Source organism: Lolium rigidum, chromosome 6 (assembly GCF_022539505.1).
Source record: "Lolium rigidum isolate FL_2022 chromosome 6, APGP_CSIRO_Lrig_0.1, whole genome shotgun sequence".
Lineage (NCBI taxonomy): Eukaryota > Viridiplantae > Streptophyta > Magnoliopsida > Poales > Poaceae > Lolium > Lolium rigidum.
In genome coordinates, this window is record NC_061513.1 from 113,691,901 (window position 1) to 113,710,165 (window position 18,265).

Below are 18,265 nucleotides of genomic sequence, written 5' to 3' on the forward strand. Positions count from 1 at the left end.
GTCTGTTTCCGGTGCAGCTGAATTGACAACTCCGCTCGTTAAGGCTTACAAATATTCTTTGGCTCCCCTTGTGTCGAATCAATAAATTGGGTTTTACTTCCCGCGAAGACCGTTGCGATCCCCTATACTTGTGGGTCATCGTGGCGCCGCCGCCATCGCGAAACTCCAATTCGGGGGACAGAATCTCTGTTTCCGGCACGCCGCCGGACGGGGAAGTGCCCCGGAAGCCATCTCCATCGACGCCACCGCCTCCATCATGCTCCGTGAGTAGTTCCCCCATGGACTACGGGTTCTAGCAGTAGCTAGTTGGTACTCTCTCTCCCATGTACTTCAATACAATGATCTCATGAGCTGCCTTACATGATTGAGATTCATCTGATGTAATCGGTGTTGTGTTTGTTGGGATCCGATGGATTGTTACATTACGATTAGTCTATCTATAAAGTTTGTGAAGTTATTGTTGCTCGCAATCTTGTTGTGTTTAATGCTTGTCACTAGTGCACGAGTGGCATGATCTTAGATTTAAGCTCTATAATTATTGCTTAGATTGTATCTACAAGTTGTTTGCACATGTCTATGTACGGAACCCGAGGCCCCGCAGTGACAACGAATCGGGATAACCGGAGGGGAAGGCTTAGATATGAGGATCACATGTTTTCACCAAGTGTTAATGCTTTGCTCCGGTGCTCTATTAAAAGGAGTACCTTAATTACCAAGTAGATTCCCTTGAGGCCCGGCTGCCTCCGACTGGTAGGACAAAAGATGTTATGCAAGTTTCTCATTGCGAGCACGTATGACTATATATGGAAAACATGCCTACATGATTAATAAATTGATGTTCTCGTCTTAATGCTATTTCAATCCTATCAATTGCCCAACTCGTAATTTGTTCACCCAACACTTGTTATTGGAGAGTTACCACTAGTGTAGATAGTCGGGAACCCGGTCCATCTCTCATCATCATATACTCGTTCTATATGTCATTGGAAGTAGTATCAACTATTTTCCGGTGCCATTGCCTCCGTGTTACTCGTTTTACCGTTGCCGTGTTACTCGTTACTATTGCTCTCATATTACTCGTCGCTTTCACATCACCCTCGTTACTAGTGCTTTTCCAGGTGCAGCTGAATTGACAACTCAGTTGTTAAGGCTTATAAGTATTCTTTATCTCCCCTTGTGTCGAATCAATAAATTTGGGTTGTACTTCCCTCGAAGACTGTTGCGATCTCCTATACTTGTGGGTCATCATGCACCAACAACTTATGCTAAGCAATACAAGCAACTATGCGATAGCAAGATATATAACTTCAAGCACGACGTCTCTCACAAAGTAAAGTCGGGTATAGAGATAATCGAGGCACGCGAGAAACGATGATTTATCCCGAAGTTCACACTCTTGCGAGTGCTAATCTCCGTTCGGGAGGTGCGGTGGCTTAGTGCCCCCGAACGTCACAAATGGCCTCACCTTGAGGGTGGTTGCTCAATGCACACCAACACCACAAAGGCCTCGCCCCAAGATGCAGGAGTCACACCATACACCGAGCGCCACAAAGGTGCCTCACCTTATTCTTCGGTGACCCTTGCCACAAAGGCCTAAGTCACGATTCCACTAAGGGATTTCCTTCGAGGCGGAAACCGGGCCTTACACAAAGATTGGGGCACACATCCACAACTTAATTGGAGGCTCCCAACAAATCGCCACAAAGGCCTCAAAACCGTTTAGGGTTCCAAGAACCCAAGAGTAACAAGCTCCTCACTTTCACTTCAACGAATCACCGTGGAAAGCTCGAACTGATCGAGGTTGATGAAGACGATCTTGTCCACCTCAAGATGGAACACCTTTCTTGATTACACTTGCTTGTTGAAGAGTTGCAAATTGCTCCCCCATACTCCTACGGGAGAGCCTCTTCTTTGGACATGTCTTCACATATCCATGATCACCATAAGAATGGCTAGGTTCAAGCCTATGATCTTTTATAGATGCTTATCTTGAACTTGAACTTGCACTTTATTTCTTCATTCTTCATCATGTTGATGTCTTGAAGATACACATGAGAGGTTACTTAATATTCTTCTCTTCAAGACATATTCTTCATCAATTTCTTCTTATTGCAGCCTTGAAGCCAACATATGCTTCAAACATTTCCTGCAGAAAAATCCAACAAAATATAACTCAATGCAAACATCAGTCCATATGGATTGTCATCAATTACCAAAAACCGCACATGGAAGCTCCATGCACTTTTAGATGTGGAAGACAAAAGTTATGAGTCAAATTCGACTCTTATTTTGGTGACTATCTCAACAATCTTTTGGCAACAAGTGAGCGTTTTCCTAATGATTAACATACAGAGATATAGGTAAATAAATAAAAAGATGATGGCACTTAATTCGTGTGCATCACCTTCAATATATAACTTTGTGAAGTATAAAAATATTTATTAATATCTTATTTGGTAACACAAAGACCACTTAACGTTTTTTTAATATACACTCGATGTCCAAGCCCAAGGAAGCATCAGCTAGCGCCACAATGCCCGAAGGAGATCCCACCACATTAAGAGGTGCTATTTTTATGAATTTCTTATTTATAGTTAATCTGAAAAATAATTATTCATGCGGCTAAAACAATTTTTCGCATGAGTCAAAAATAGAGTGTCTTACATTACAAAATAATTGTTCAGGTGGTTCAAAATAAATGCTCAAAAAATCATATTCGTAAATTTTACAAAAAAAATAGAAAAATAATCCAATAGTTGATATTAATACGTCCTAAGCCTTGAGTCGGAGGGAGTATAAATTAATATGAAACAAAACTTTTACCTTAACCTAAAATGTTAGATTTTTTTTGAAACACAAATTATATATATTAGGCCAGCAAGCCGCCTCATTAAAAACCTCTCAGTCCCCTTCAGTACCCTGGGAGGAAAAGAGTGCGTAAGAAACTTGCTGCCTTGGAACACAATAAGATTACAAAATAATCACCCGGTCAGAAATAAGAATAGGATCTAGAAAAGGGGGAGGATCAGAAAACCAAAACTCCCTAACTTCCTGGGTGTAACCATGGCGAGTCAACGAGTGTGCAGCCTCATTAGCTTCTCGTGGGCAGTGTGTGAACGTCGTCATACCAAGCACCATTAGCAGATTCCTGCAGTCATCAATAATCACCGCTCCCGTTCCTCTATAATCTGATGGATCTCGGACAGCTTCCACCACCTCCATCGAATCAGATTCTACATCTAGAGACTGAGCTCCAAACTGCTCCGCCAGTTTCAGTCCATTAAAAAGGGATAAAGCCTCCATTGTTGCCACATCAATTGCATCATCAGTATGATCACAACAGGCCGCAATAAAATTTCCTCCGGGATCTCTTATAATTGCACCAGTTGCTCCTCTCCCCGTCTCTGGTTCATAAGCAGCATCCACATTTAACTTGTAGACTCCAGATGCAGGTTTTGTCCAACCTCCTCTACGGATTGTATTTCCACTACCCTTCACTTTTGAATTGTTTGCGACAATGACTTTGATATTCAGCACAGTCCTCACAATATTTGGTACTGGTTCTTTGTTTTTTATCTGCCTCCTAGACCACCAAATGTACCAGCTTGCTACCATGACAGTAGCCACTCTATTGTCCGTATCACATGCAATACCGCCTGGTTTTTCTGAACAGAGAAGTTCCTTCAGGATGATCGACCCTGATCGGTCCATTACTATTGCCGCATTTACATTTTCCTGGAGCCTCAGGCCTTGCCAAATCTCTTGTGCTCTAGGGCAACTAAAAAGCATATGGCGAATATCTTCTGCGTTGATCGAATAGACCGGGCAATTGACTGAAGAACCAATGTGTCTATTCGCTAAGACACAGTAACATGGTACAATCCCATGTAAAGCACGCCACATAAAAATCTGAATTTTGCGTGGGACTTGTGTGCTCCATATTCTCTTCCAAACCTCATGAGGAGATGACCTGTCCGAACTGTCCGAACGGTTTACTCTCCTTCTATATTCATGTCTCCATTCCGTATAATAAGCCAATTTGACAGAAAAACGTCCATATTTGTTTAGACTCCAAGCTATAAAATCCGACTGCCCAAAATTCGGAAGGGGAATCCGAAGGATCCTCTCCGCATCAACTGACCAGAATGTTTGTCTGATCAAATCCTCATCCCAGCCACCTGTAATAGGATAGATTAATTCATTAACTCGCGTTAGAATTTGGTTGCCCCTAATAGTCACAACCTTTCTTGTAGGACTGAAGGGTACCCAATGATCTGCCCATATGTCAATAGTTTCTCCATTTCCTGGTTTCCAAATGCATCCTCTCTTGAAAGTTTTTAAACCTGACATAATACGTTGCCACGTGTAAGAAGAACCCCTTTTCAAGACCGAATTGATCAAATCTCCATCAGGGTAATATTTTGCTCTAAGAACCAGTGCACATAAAGAATCTGGGTCACTTAGTAATCTCCATCATTGTTTAGCTAGCATGGCTTGGTTAAAACAATGAAGGTCCCGAAATCCCATTGCTCCTTCATTCTTCGGGATACACATCTTCCACCATGCCATCCAATGCATTTTCCTCTGAGTTCTTGATCCACCCCACCAGAATTTAGCAATGACATTACATATCGCTTTACAAATACTCTTTGGTATATTAAAAACCGACATAGCATATGCCGGTATGGCTTGAGCTATAGCTTTCGGAGAATCTCCTTCCCTCCTATAGATAATAAATTTTCATTCCATCCATTGATACGTTGGCAGATCCTTTCAATCAGATGCTGAAAACAGTCGCTTCGATCAATGCCAACCAGAGATGGTAAACCCAGATATTTCTCAGTCAAGGATTCCACCAAAATATTCAGGTGCGCACATACTTCTGCACGAACTGGCACGAACTTGCAGCTAAAACAATATTTTCACATGAGTCAAAAATAGAATGTCTTGCATTACAAAATAATTGTTCAGGTGGTTCAAAATAAATGCTCAAAAAATCATATTCGTAAATTTACCAAAAAATAGAAAAATAATTCAATAGTTGATATTAATACGTCCTAAGCCTTGAGTCGGAGGGAGTATAAATTAACATGAAACAAAACTTTTACCTTCACCTAAAATGTACGTAGATTAAAACAGTCTAAAGTAAATGTCCCGTCAAAACCCGCAGCTTTCTTTCACGCATCAGATTCTGATGGGCCCCTAAGATTTCCCCACTGCGTCGCCGTCGCTCCATGCGTAGCCTTTCTTTCCTTTTCTTCACACCTAACCCGGCCACGAACCGGCTCTCGCTGTCGGGTCAGGCCCGCGCGGCCCTGTCTCCTCCTACCCACGCTAACCAAACTTTCCCCAGCCGCTGCCGCGTCGGCGTGGCAGCCTTGCTTAATTAATCACACTGCATCCAAGCCTAATCCCCCAATTATACCACCACCACCACCACTACTACTAATCCACTCTCTCTCCCTCTGCTCGCTCGCTCAGCTTTTGCCTCCTCTTCCCTCCCCGCCGTCGCCGCTGCTTCCCTCCTCGCCCAGCATATAAAAATCGCCCGCCGCGCCACCTCGCACTGACACCGCCGCGCCCCGACGAAATCACGCGCACATTTCACACCGGATGATGGACTTGGGCTGACCGCTGCCTCCCAATCCCAACCTACCCACAGCTAGCTACAGGCAGCAGCAGCGAGGATTCCTAGCCGCCGCCGCCGCCGACCGGAGCTGGATTCGGATCGGGATCCGCAGCGGGAGCTACCGGACGCCGCCACGCCGTGCCCCGCGGGGCTGCTGTCCCGACGGAGAAGAAATGTAAGCCGCAGGTACTTCGAATTCAAGTTCCGTCCGTTGCTTTTTTCAGCGCGAGTAATCGGTTAGTAGAGCGGATGATTGCCTTTTCTTCATTTTTGGATTATGAAGCTGTTCGTCTTGATCGCCTCTAGTCTCCTGATGAGCCGTGTTCCAGCGGTTTTCTCGGCCGGCTTTCCGCTTCGCCAGATCTGAGCGCCGTCGGCACGCGCGATCTCGTCGAGTTCGCTTTCTGCCTCTCTTCGCCAATCAGTTGGGATTGCTATCGCGAGAGTCGCAGCAGATCTGGAGCCTATCCGGCGTCGCATCATCGGCGCAAAGATTCAGCTTCGGTTGGTTGGCGCCGGCACGATTAGATCCGGCCTTGCTCTCCCCCCACCACGCGGCATTAAAAAACAAATTGTTGACGAAAGAGTTGCCATTTTTTCCTTCCCTCGCTGCTCCCGTAGGTGGTTTCTTTTCCTATCTCGGCTCGTGGCCCAGGTTGTACTTGGTACCCTGTGCTGTGCATCATCAGGCATGGGCAGCTCAATTCTCCCCATCTGTTGTGTCACCGCGACAGTTATTCCCGCTGCTACCGAATCGATCGGTACAGTTGGAGCGCACAGCTCATCTCGACCTTTTTCTCCTTCTTTTCTTGCTGGCATCCAGTAAACAGCATCAAAGTATCAGAGGCAATTTGGACAAGGTTTTCTTCTTTCTCGCCTAACTGATCGTACTTGCTGAGCCATTATTGAGCCATGATGGATTGCTTTATCTCAAGGACCAATAGAATGCACCTTTGCTACAGTTCTAATTTGTCCCCTGTCTGTCTCTGTCCCTAAACTTCCTCATTTTCTTTCGGTGAGTAGAAATGCGTCTGTTTTACTACTACTTTTTTGCTACTTTGGTTGCTTATTCGCCCCCAAATATTGATGGAAGATCAGGCATTACATTGATCGCCAAGTATTGTTCCCCAAGCTCTACTTTTAATACATACTGGCTAGGAACAAGAGAAATTGGAGAAGGTTTTTTTTTCCCTCGAGACCTGAATGTACTTGTTGAGCCATGATGGGTTGCTTTATCTGAATGACCAATAGAACCCACATTTGCTACAGTTTATTTCAGTGAGTAGAATGTGTATGTTTTACTACTGCTTGCTACTTTGGTTGTTTTATGCGCCACAGAAGATCAATGAAATATTAGGCACTGTATTGGTCAGCAATTATTGTTCCCAAATGTGTAATTTCATTCTGTACTGGCTAGCAACTGATTGAAGATTTTCAAGTCATGATGGAGTTGTTTCTATCTTTTGCAGATACTGATTTGCACAGCGATCAGTTGAATTACAGGCTATTCTTGAGAGCTGGATAGTACTGAAAATGGGTATATGGAGCTTCAACAGGAAAGCTCCGATGTCGGGGCTTTGGTCTCGGCACCATCAAGGAACATGTCATCCTCTTCCTCGGCATTTGTTTCTGCGAACCAATCACCTTTCTTCACGCCACGGTCAATGTCTGCTCGCTGCCCGGAGCATGCACTTCCCGAGTACAATAACTCCTCGAGTGGAATTGCGCTGAAAATCAGCGACATTCTCTCTAGTGACACACTGGTACGGCAGGAGCAGTTACCAGCAGCCAACACTAGGTTATTGCAAGACGATGCCTCTCCTCCTCCCAGCCTTTGCACTTCAAGTAATTTTGGGACTCCTGCAATTGTCTATAACAATCCCAGCTTCATTTCCACCTTCAATGGCCCATACCAAGGTAGTTCGTCAGCAACCAGCACTTGTGATCGTTCAACTCGAAAGGAAAAGCAGAAGAGGCAAGTGTATCGGAAATCTTCGTCCTCTCAACCTACAACATCAGCGGCTTCTGTCGGTAGGCTTCGGACCTATGATGTGTACATAGGATTTCATGGACGCAAGGCTTCACTGCTCAGGTTCACAAATTGGCTTCGTGCAGAGCTTGAAATTCATGGAATCAGCTGCTTTGCTTCTGACAGGTCTAGGTGTCGGAACTCACACAGCCATGATGCTGTTGAGAGGATAATGAATGCTTCCACCTATGGAGTTGTCATCCTTACAAAGAAGTCGTTTGGGAATCCTTATACCATTGAGGAGCTCAGGAATTTCTTTGGCAAGAAAAATCTGATCCCTATATTCTTTGACTTGGGTCCTGCTGATTGCCTTGCCAGAGATATCATCGAGAAGAGGGGAGAAATGTGGGAGAAACATGGTGGTGAGCTGTGGATGTTATATGGTGGGATTGAGAATGAATGGAGGGAATCAGTTGATGCTCTTTCTCGGGTGGTAGATGTGCAGTTAGAAGCTAATGATACCAATTGGAGAGCTTGCATACTGCAAACAATTATTCTTTTGGCCACAAAATTAGGTAGGCGAAGTGTGGTTGATCGGGTGAATAGGTGGAGAGCGAGGGTGGATAAGGAGGAATTTCCTTTCCCTCGCAATGGTGATTTCGTCGGCAGGAAAAAGGAGCTCTCGCAGTTGGAGCTCATTTTGTTTGGTGATGTCAGCGGGGAAGGGGAAAAGAAATATTTTGAGCTCAAGACAAAGCAAAGAAGAAAAAGCCCTATTAGTGGGTGGTCTGTTAACAATTATGAGGAATTAAATGCAAATGAAATCAAGGGAAAGGAACCAGTTTCGTGGAAGGAGACCGAGGAAGGCATTGAGATGCAGAGGCTGGGCACTCCACTGCAGCATGGCCGACTACCAAGAGTGAAGAATGGAGGGAGGTATGGGAGGAAGAAGAAATCTACGAAGATACTCTATGGAAAGGGCATTGCTTGCATATCAGGGGAATCTGGAATGGGCAAGACAGACTTAGCTCTGGAGTACGCATACAGGTTCTCCCAGAGATATAAAATGATTTTGTGGGTTAGAGGAGAGAGCAGATACATTCGCCATAATTATTTAGCTTTGCGGTCTCTTCTGGAATTAGATTTAAGCGTTGATACTCACTTGCATGAGAAAGGAAGTGACCGATGCTTTGAAGAGCAGGAGGAGGAAGCCATTGCCAAGATACGACAAGAACTGATGCGGGACATACCATATTTAGTTATCATTGATAATCTGGAGAGCGAGAAGGACTGGTGGGATAAGAGACTCATAACAGACCTTCTCCCACAATTTGGTGGCGAGACTCACTTCATCATAACAACACGCCTTTCACGTGTGATGAACTTGGAGCCAATGAAGCTTTCTTATTTATCTGGTGCCGAAGCAATGACTTTAATGAAGGGAGGTGTCAAGGAATACCCGCTAATGGAAATTGATGCACTCAAGGTCATTGAAGAAAAGCTTGGGAGACTCACCCTTGGCCTAGGTATTGTTGGAGCTATACTCTTGGAGCTTCCAATCACTCCAAGCAGGCTTCTTGACACGTTGAATCGGCCATCGCCCGCAAGAGATTTTTCTTGGAATGAGATGGAAGGTAACAGCTTGAGGAATAATGAAGTCCTTGTTCGACTTCTGGATGTCTGCCTGTCAATATTTGAGCATGCAGATGGTCCTAGGAGTCTGGCAATTCGTATGGTTCAAGTGTGTGGTTGGTTCGCACCATCTGCAGTTCCAATTCATATGTTGGCTCTGGCTGCACATAAAATTCCAAAGAAGCATCGGAGGGGTCCAAGGTGGAGGAAGTGGTGGCGAACACTAACTTGTGGCCTTGCAGCTTCTAGGATGCAGAGATCTGAAGCTGAAGCAGCTGCAATGTTGATGAGGTTTGGAATTGCCAGATGCAGCGCGAAGTCTGAGTATATCCAGTTCCATGATATGATCAGGCTATATGCTCGCAAGCGAGGAGGCACAAGAACAGCTCAAGCCGCTGTCCAATCAGTGTACCTCCGAGGCTCCATCAAACATTCTTCTGAGCACCTGTGGGCTGCCTGCTTCATGGCTTTTGGATTTGGTTCTGATCCTTTCCTGGTAGAACTGAGGCCATCTGAGTTGATGTTCTTTGTGAAGCAGATTGTCGTGCCACTTGCGATAAACACATTCATCACATATTCCCGATGTAATGCCGCATTGGAGCTGCTGCGGCTGTGCACCGATGCATTGGAACGTGCAGCTGAATCCATGCTTTCTCAAGCTGGTAAATGGAGAGAGACATCATTATCCTGCTTTAGGCCAGTTCAGTCGGAGGCCCAGTACACCTATCTTTGGCAGGAGCTGGCTCTTCTGAAAGCTTCTGTATTGGAAACACGGGCGAAGCTGATGCTCAGAGGTGGACAGTATGACACTGGAGATGACCTGATACGGAAGGCCATATTCATCCGCACTTCCATCTGCGGCGAGCAACACCCCGACACGGTTTCGGCTCGAGAAACCCTCAGTAAACTAACAAGGCTTCTTACAAACGTCCACCTTAGTTGATCCATACTAGCTTAGGACTTCACCCATCACCCATATATTATTCTTTTTAGTGTGGCTTTTTTCATAATCGCCGTACAAAATGCCCCCAGAATATCAGATAACAAAGTAAATTTGTCTTCATCATTTCCACCTTTTTTTTTCATTTGTTGCTGAATGTAACCTATGTTATTCCATTCCCGTTAGGTCTCTCTTCAGGGTTGTATCAATATATGTTGGCTTTGGAGTCAGCTGCTGTAGTGCTGTTAACTAGTACATTGTACTTGCAAATGCATGCACATAGGATTTTGAATTGTAAGTTCTGTCCTGTCACATGATAAGATGTCATGATTTTGTTCGACGAAACTGCTGTCTGGTAGAGAAACAGCTCTGATGAGAGATGCTGTCGAATTGACGCATGAACTGTGCATTTGCCCTGTCGAACATTGTTTGCTTTGATGCCTCTGAGCTTGCTTTGCATAGTTGTATGCTGCCACTAGAATTAGGTAGAAGAACATGTGGCCCTTGTACTTGCATCATGCTGTTGTCCACGAGCCCATGTTCCCTCTCTCATCAATGAATATATATATGCTCAAAAAAAATCAATGAATATATATAACACATCTTATTTGTCCCATATTGATGTTCACTTTTTTAGTACTGTACTTGCCCAACTTGTTGAAGAATATTAAACAATATATCAATATTTTTGTTTTAATGCTATAGGGTAACATCCAAGCGTGGAGCTCTAGCTGGCATTTTTTGCTAATATATGAAACGAGAAACCAAAACTAAACGAACGGTTTTTTTTTCATGTGGACGTATTCATTCATTTGTCATACATCTGTTCTAACGCTGCAAAGTTGTATGCTGTCATCATGCATTAGGATTACTACTATTACTTATCTGCAGTACCTCTCCCCGTTGCTGAAGGGAACTTGAGAGAAACGAAACATGTCAAATTCGTGAAATCCAACTTTTGGCTTATGGGGTGAACTAGCAAGGACAGCATGCTAAATTTGTGAAATTTACTTTCCAAAACTATCCTCTCCTGTTCCTGATATACTGCTACTGACCAACTCATATAATTTCCAGAAGGCAAGAATTAATTCCACAAAAAAAATGTAAGAACAGAACAGTGATACAAGCATTCATTAGTAATCTGCAGTACGAGACAACCTCAGACCAAGTGAGCACCCTCACCAACAAGTGATCACAAATGTCAAACAGTCACCTGTGTCGTTTGGACCAAGATGTTACACAAACAGGCGAATTGTCATATCTGTCGGCATGGGGCTAGGAACACACAGAGAGTGAGCACAGTAGCTCCATGGGGATACATCGGACCTAGACTAGCAGCACGAAAGAACAGGCGAACAGCACCGCACTGCAGCTTGGCCCAGCGACGGTACAGAAAACGAAGAAAGAAGAACATGGACAGATGCATCCGTCTCGACCCCGGCTCAATGATTCCAGGAGCTCGACGGCGTTATTCAGCTTCCGGGCGGGCCTGCGGCGAAGATCAATCACTTCATCTTGGCCTCCGTGAAGAGGACGTGCTTGTTGACGCGGGGGTCGTACTTCCTGAACTCGAGCTTCTCCGTGATCCGGCGAGGGTTCTTGCGCTTCACGTAGAAGAACCCCGTGCCGGCGGCCGACACGAGCCTGATGAAGATGGACGCCCGCTTCGCCTTCCCCATCCCGCCGGAGCGGCGCCGATGAACTCTCTTCGTTGTTTCCCGGGCTGCCAAAAACACGGTCGAATCCGAGCATGGAGATCAGAGTGCTGCTGAGCTCCAATCACCATTGTTTCTCAGTTACGAGGAGGGCGGGAAGATTGGGAGAGAGTAGCAGCTTACGAGGCGAGAGGATTCGACGCCGAGGGGCAGAGCAGATCGTCGCTTCCCTTTCCCGATTCTTTGGGATGGCGCGGCGGCTAGGGTTCTAGCGGAGAAGCAGAGGGAAAGTTGCTGGGTCTGGAGAGGCTGACCTTCCGTGGGCTGGGCTGTACCAACAGCTTATCAATAAATCTTTCGTAGTACGCCCACCTATTGGGCTGCAGCTCGAATAGCATAAGGTCGGTTTTTTTTTATGCTTTTGGCACGTTAATATTTTCGCCCATTCTTTTGCACTCTAAATTTTGATGTTGTGCTTTTGCTTGGCCAAATGCATGCAATATATCATTTTTCCCTTATGTGGAGAAAAACAAAATGACAATGCTGAATTTGGTTTTGCCCAGTTTGTTGTGGTTTTGCTTTTGCTTTGCCCAGTTTGTTGTGGTTTTTATTTTGCTTTTACCCCATATACTTAAGAAAACTGGGACAGAAGCAAAATATTAAAACTTAGAATGCAAAAGCAAAATAGATCAAAACTAGTGTGGCAAAAATATTTTTTTCTCGAAGGTGTGCCTAGCATAGTTGACAAGGAGAGTACCCACAACCACAAGGCCACACCCCATAAGAGACACTTCGAGCAGTGAAGGGAACGAACAGATAGCATCACCATTGTTTTTTGTCCCTAAAAGAACATCCTACCGATTTTTTTATCCAATCCCATATCACATTTTAAGTCAAATAACAAATGTAGACACTTAGAACCTATAGGTGGTGTCAACTGCTAAAAGTCTAAAGGTGGTGGCAAATAACACATTCTTATCCACTCCCTTATCACATTTTAATTCAAATAACAAATGTAGACACTTAGAACCTACTAAAAGATGTAATAGCAGAAACCTAAAAGGGTCCTCTCAACAAAAAGAATTCTAAAAGGCTAAAATCGTAAAAGGACAATTGAAGGAAATGCTGAGTTTACAGTTGCTGAATTAAACCTACATGTAATCTGCTGAATGCTAATGGCCTTAACGATTCCTAGTTATGCAATTTCAGTAATACTAATGAAAAACCTGCGCAGAGCCCCCACACAAAAAAAGCCTGCAAAGCGCCGTTGCACGTGCAGTTTAGTCAAGAGAATCCATCGCATAGAAGTTCCATCAATTTCAGAAACATAGAAACTTATGATTATTTTCGTTCAAAAGGACTCACTTCTTATTACTCCCTAGGTTTCCACATAATCCAGTTTGGTCGTGAGACGGCTTTAAACTGCTAGCATTACATGGATCAGATCAAAGCCGAGTAATTTTAAACTACAAGTCCCAACACAACCTAGCATTAAGCCAGTCAACAGTTCAGCACCTTTTATGCTGAACTTCATTTCACCCAGATGTCACTCTCAGCACTGCCACTGGATGTAGTACCTGGTTCCTCAGTAGAAGTGACACTGATAAGTCTATCACCTTCCGAAACTGAAACATCATACGAGTTTACAGATCCCGTTTCCACTTCATGCTGCTGCAAAGTTTCTGCTGTACCAGAGAAAAGGGAAGGTTCTTCATTAGCTGGAACTGAGTCAACTTCATCATTCCCAGAAGTTGAATTCCCATCACGGCATTCTGTCTTTTCTGTCTCCAGACTTGTTTCTGAAGAATGCTGGTCAGGCCGACTATTTTTTGTGGTCACGGTTGCTGGAGGATTCTCCACACAGATATCAAAAAGAGAAGGAGCTTCAGATCTAATAGTGCTTGTTTCAGCTTGACGATCTGTGGAAGCAGAAGAATCTAGAGTGTCTGCAGGCGAAGATCCTTGATGACCTACACTTTCGCTGCTTACGTACACTCCAGGGTCAGATGCTGCTTCATCATCTACTTTCAATTCAACATCATCGTCATCTGAAGCACCATAAAGGCACTCAGTGGGTACAGTTTCCACATCAGCTTCGTGTGGATATCCATGAGGTTCAACTCCACTAGTAGATGCTAGGAGAGTATCTCTTCTCACGACATTGAACAAAATACCATTATCTATCTTTTCAGGCTGCAACAAGTCGCCTTCAGGGACCATGATGCTGGTTGAAAGACCAAATGGAGACCTATGGACAGTAGAATCATGAGGATCACAACCTGAATTTCCTGAGCTCCTACCAGGAGAAACGGGCCTTGTATGGTTCTCAACTAGCTCTCTACCAACTGGGTGACCAGCCAACAAGTTACTACTTGGTGTCATAGCATCACTTCTTCCCCTTGGTGAAATTGTTCGGAATTCTGTATCAATCTCAAGGTTCTGAACAAAGCTGATAAACTTATTAGCTGAAGCTGTCCTCATGAGAGGGCCACCACTTCTCGTCCATGAGTTTATGTCTATACTTTCAGATTCACTGTCACTGCTGTCATGCATACCATGTTGGAGATGATGATTTCTGTTAGATGGTCCAGCACCAACAGCTTGATGGTTTGGGACAGTAGGAGACGTAAGCATTTCGTCCTCGAGAGAACCAGTTGAATTTTCTCTTGCTATGAGATTCCATGATGGAATCCTTCTAGATGGACAGAGTCTAATTGTAGCACCATATCCCTGTGCAGCTGCTCTTTCCGCACTTCTCTTTAGCCTACGCATGTGGTTCAGGAGGGCAACACATTCATCTAATGCAAGCTCAATAGCACAATTTGCTCTGATGGCAGAAAGCTTTTCCCAAGTGCATCGCCTACCCTGACTTGCGGCCTTCTGAAGCTCAGAATATGACGGATTCTGTATGATCTTCGAGTACTGATAACACACAGAGAAAAAGAACGGTTGTAAGGTTACTGATTAATGTTCAAATATTTGATATATGCACGCAAGAATGGATAGTGAAACGTTCAAAACCTGAGCAAGAGTGGCTGGCATAACAATTGTGACATCACCTTCCCAATGTTGAGCAAACAACTTAGCTATTCCTCCTAGTGGAAATCCAAGTTCCAGAACTTGATTGAACCTATGCTTAACTTCCATCTCAGCAAGTTCAGCAAGCTACAGAAAGAAAAAATAGAAGATCATATTAGACCATACGAAAAAGTACTTCAGCACATCCTGCATGGGGATACTTCGGTTGAATGCATTATTCAGCAATACAGTTCAGCTGGAATTTACAGTCAACCATGAGTGCTATGCTATGTTACAAAGTCAAAAAATCACACATATTACTGCAGTATTATCATAAATAATAATGAAAAAATGATATTTATGTTTGCAGGAAATGGAAAGCATGGCCAGTCAAATTGGTTCAACAATCCTACAGAGAAGAAAATAGTAATAGACACAATAGCTATGGATGAAGTATTTGACATACCTTGGCAGCAAAGCTGCCTCCGTAAGCCCTGACGATCTCCTTTAGTCTCAGTAATGGAGCTATGTGAGGATTGGCTTGGCTTACTATGAAATGATTCACATTGAATAATTCCTTCAATTGCTTCATGGGCAAATCACTTTCTAAGCTCCCATCTCTCCAGCGTCGTGTAGCAGCGTCAGCTCGTTCCTCCACGCCCAACAAGAATGGAGCATGAAAAGGAACTGTTGCTCCGAATCTATCTTTGGCCATCAACTCTTGGGCCTCAAAAAGTCCAGGGAAAGCACAGGAAGCGGTTACGGCGCTCCAGATGAGAACGTGAGGTGACGTCAAATAGTTCAAGCATCGAGGTGGCTCATGTCTTCTTGGAGAACACACAGTGACAACGAGAACCCGGCCAGTCATGTCATATGCCTCTTGAAATGTCAAATTGCTCGTGAGATTTCTCAACTGCGTCTGCAAGTGCCTAATGTCATGAACAGCTCCATGCGTCAAGATTCTTTTAAACACAGGAAAGATCCCACCCATCTGGTCAAAGAATTTCAAGGAATGCCACTCCTCAAAAAAGCTCTCCAGTTCTGGCCATGACCTCGTGGCTACAATAGAACACATTATCGAGCCAACGCTTGATCCCGAAATAATCCTAGGCAGAAGCTTATGTTCTACCAAGGTTTTCACGACACCCACATGGAAAGTTCCAAATGAAGCGCCTCCACTTAGCAGCAAGGCCGATCTCCCAAAGGCATGCCTTGTCTCGTGCATAAATGCCAGTTTCTCTTCGAGAGGCAGCTCGTCTGAATCAGAATTGCAGACCATCTTCAGTTGAGTAGATACCTCCTCAATGTACTCCTTGATGAGTTTAGGGACCTGGCAGATTATTTAGGATGAATATTTCAGTGACGCTTGAATGTATGTCCATTTTGGCATAATGTGAACCAATCGTCTACGAACTTCATTAGTGTGACATAATTTGAACTAAAACCAGGACAAGAATTATGGAACGGAGGGAGTACTGAACACATTGTGCCCAGTTCAAATTTTACATACTGGAATCACTAGTAACAAATTGTGCACGGTTTGAGTGTTTTGACTACGGGGAAGGGGAAACATTTCTAATGCTCGGGCAGTAAACAGGGATATGATCAAAGTCAAAGCAGGCATCAGAATTTGTGGCCAGATAGAGATAGTTGATGCAGTACCTGCAGCCTCCCTTTGTGTAGCTCCGGGTTGCACATGTTGCCCAGGTTCCTGAGCAGGTCTGCGCGCATGCAGAATACGATGTCCCTGAGCGACCCCTCCTGGCGCCGGTGCCTGAGCTCGCGTAGCTTGTTGCGCACGAGCTCCTCGTCGTAGAGGTCTGCGTCGGTGGCGCGTCGCGGTGTCTCCCTGTCGAGCATCCGCGCGGCGTGCGCCCACTCCTCGTAGGTGAGCGCGGCGCGCATCATGTTCCGCCAGAACTTGCGGCGGTAGGCGGACTGCACCCGCGCGCGCACCCCGGCGCGGCCGCCGCGGCCCCGCAGCAGCAGCGCCACGGCGCAGACGGCCAGCAGGATCCCGCGCGTGTTGTGGCGCGGGTGCAGCCACGCCGCCGCCAGCGGCGCCGCCGCGCGCAGCGCGCGCGCGAGGCGGCGCCGCAGCCGCGCCAGCGAGCCGGAGCAGAGCACCCGCAGCGCCAGCGCGCGGCCCAGCGCCGTCGACGGGCCGATCGCGAACGCGCCCACCCGCGCCTCGTTGCTGACGACGTCCATAGCGACGGGCGGACGGACGGACGGCGTGGAGAGGTCACCGCCGCGGCGGGTCTTGGAATCTTGGAGCAAAGCAGAGCCAGGCCGGAGTCAGAGTCAGAGATGCCCACCGCCTGGCGCGCGCGGGCATGGCGTGCTGGGATCTGGGAATGGGATCGAAAGAGGAGGAGTCGGGCTTCTTCTTCCCTGCCGTGCTGCCGTGGATGGGCGCGTGGGGACAAGGGCGGCGTCCCGGTCGGTCAGGTCAGCGAGCAGATCAGATAAGAGGGAAGGTTGCGCGACGTGCCAACCAAACTAACCGCGACAGGGAGAGGGAGGCGCCGCCTTGTTTGGCGTGATGATTATCTACCGCGCCGCCGACGCTGGCCGTGCGTCACTCGGCTTGGCTTCCTAGCTCGCCGTTGGGGATTCGAGGTCGAGGATGGGCAGCGGCGCCGATCCAGATATGGTAGACGTCTAGACGAGGAAGGCGACGGGCGGTCGATCGCGCCGCGCTCTCTTTCTCCGTTTGACTGGAACTGTCCACGTGGGGCGTCGTGCGTTGTCACTGTGGTACGTGGCTCTAGGTCAACGGTCGAATTTATAGCGTCTTCCAGTCACCCATTTGGCTGAGCTAATTACACATGTAGTGCTACAACTTATCCACCATGTGAAGGTTTAGTTATAGAACTTGCAAAACCTACTATAAGGAGGTAATAGCATCGTTGGTACACAAACTTGTCCACCATGTGCAATTTGGTACAACAAGTTGAAAACTGGGATCGAACAGTACATAAACTTGTAATCTATGTGCAATCTGGTACAAAATCGTTTAGGGGCTGAAACATGGCATTGTTCTTTTTGCCAAAAACACCCCTATGTTCAACAGGAATACAGGATATTGGTTGAGATTCTTTAATTTCCTTTCTTCGTTCCAGTTCTTCTGTGCTGAGCACGACACTCCGTCGCCCTGCACCGCTTTATGCTTCGGCTATGAACCACACAGAGGACATGTGGAAGGGGATGCGCACCGAGATAGACTAGGCGGACAAGTCGGCGGGCTCTGCATGGAGTTATAAACTGCGGTGCTGACGGGCCTCGAAACTGCCGGTGTACATGCTCCGGAGATGTAAACCAGCCACAGCTGCAAGTTCACGGACTCCTCTGCCAGCTCCTCCATGGCGCGACAACACCGTGAATGTGAGCATCCTTCCTTGCAACTCTAAACTCGTGTC

The 18,265-nt window shown here is 45.9% G+C and overlaps 3 protein-coding genes across 4 annotated transcripts; 1 reads left to right on the forward strand and 2 right to left on the reverse strand.

The window, feature by feature from the left end:
- Positions 1–5,499: 5,499 nt before the first annotated feature.
- Positions 5,500–10,510, forward strand: LOC124660606. Of its 2 annotated transcripts, none has more exons than XM_047198433.1 (2): positions 5,500–5,815; positions 7,099–10,510. In XM_047198433.1, the coding sequence occupies exon 2, from the start codon at positions 7,171–7,173 to the stop codon at positions 10,171–10,173; it is 3,003 nt and encodes a 1,000-aa protein (XP_047054389.1). In that variant the 5' UTR covers positions 5,500–5,815; positions 7,099–7,170; the 3' UTR covers positions 10,174–10,510. The 2 variants fall into 2 exon arrangements, with proteins under 2 accessions (XP_047054389.1, XP_047054388.1); XM_047198432.1 differs by having other exon boundaries at positions 5,500–5,804.
- A 693-nt stretch (positions 10,511–11,203) lies between these two features.
- On the reverse strand, positions 11,204–12,115 carry LOC124660608 (50S ribosomal protein L33-like). The gene is made up of 2 exons (XM_047198435.1): positions 12,009–12,115; positions 11,204–11,893 (listed from the first exon to the last, which is right to left on the reverse strand). Exon 2 carries the CDS (start codon positions 11,847–11,849, stop codon positions 11,676–11,678), a length of 174 nt encoding a protein of 57 aa, XP_047054391.1. The 5' UTR covers positions 11,850–11,893; positions 12,009–12,115; the 3' UTR covers positions 11,204–11,675.
- LOC124660607 (triacylglycerol lipase SDP1-like) lies at positions 12,049–17,150 on the reverse strand. Its single transcript, XM_047198434.1, has 5 exons — positions 16,506–17,150; positions 15,310–16,173; positions 14,847–14,990; positions 13,341–14,747; positions 12,049–12,154 (listed from the first exon to the last, which is right to left on the reverse strand). The coding sequence occupies exons 1-4, from the start codon at positions 17,052–17,054 to the stop codon at positions 13,356–13,358; spliced, it is 2,949 nt and encodes a 982-aa protein (XP_047054390.1). The 5' UTR covers positions 17,055–17,150; the 3' UTR covers positions 12,049–12,154; positions 13,341–13,355.
- Positions 17,151–18,265: the final 1,115 nt, after the last annotated feature.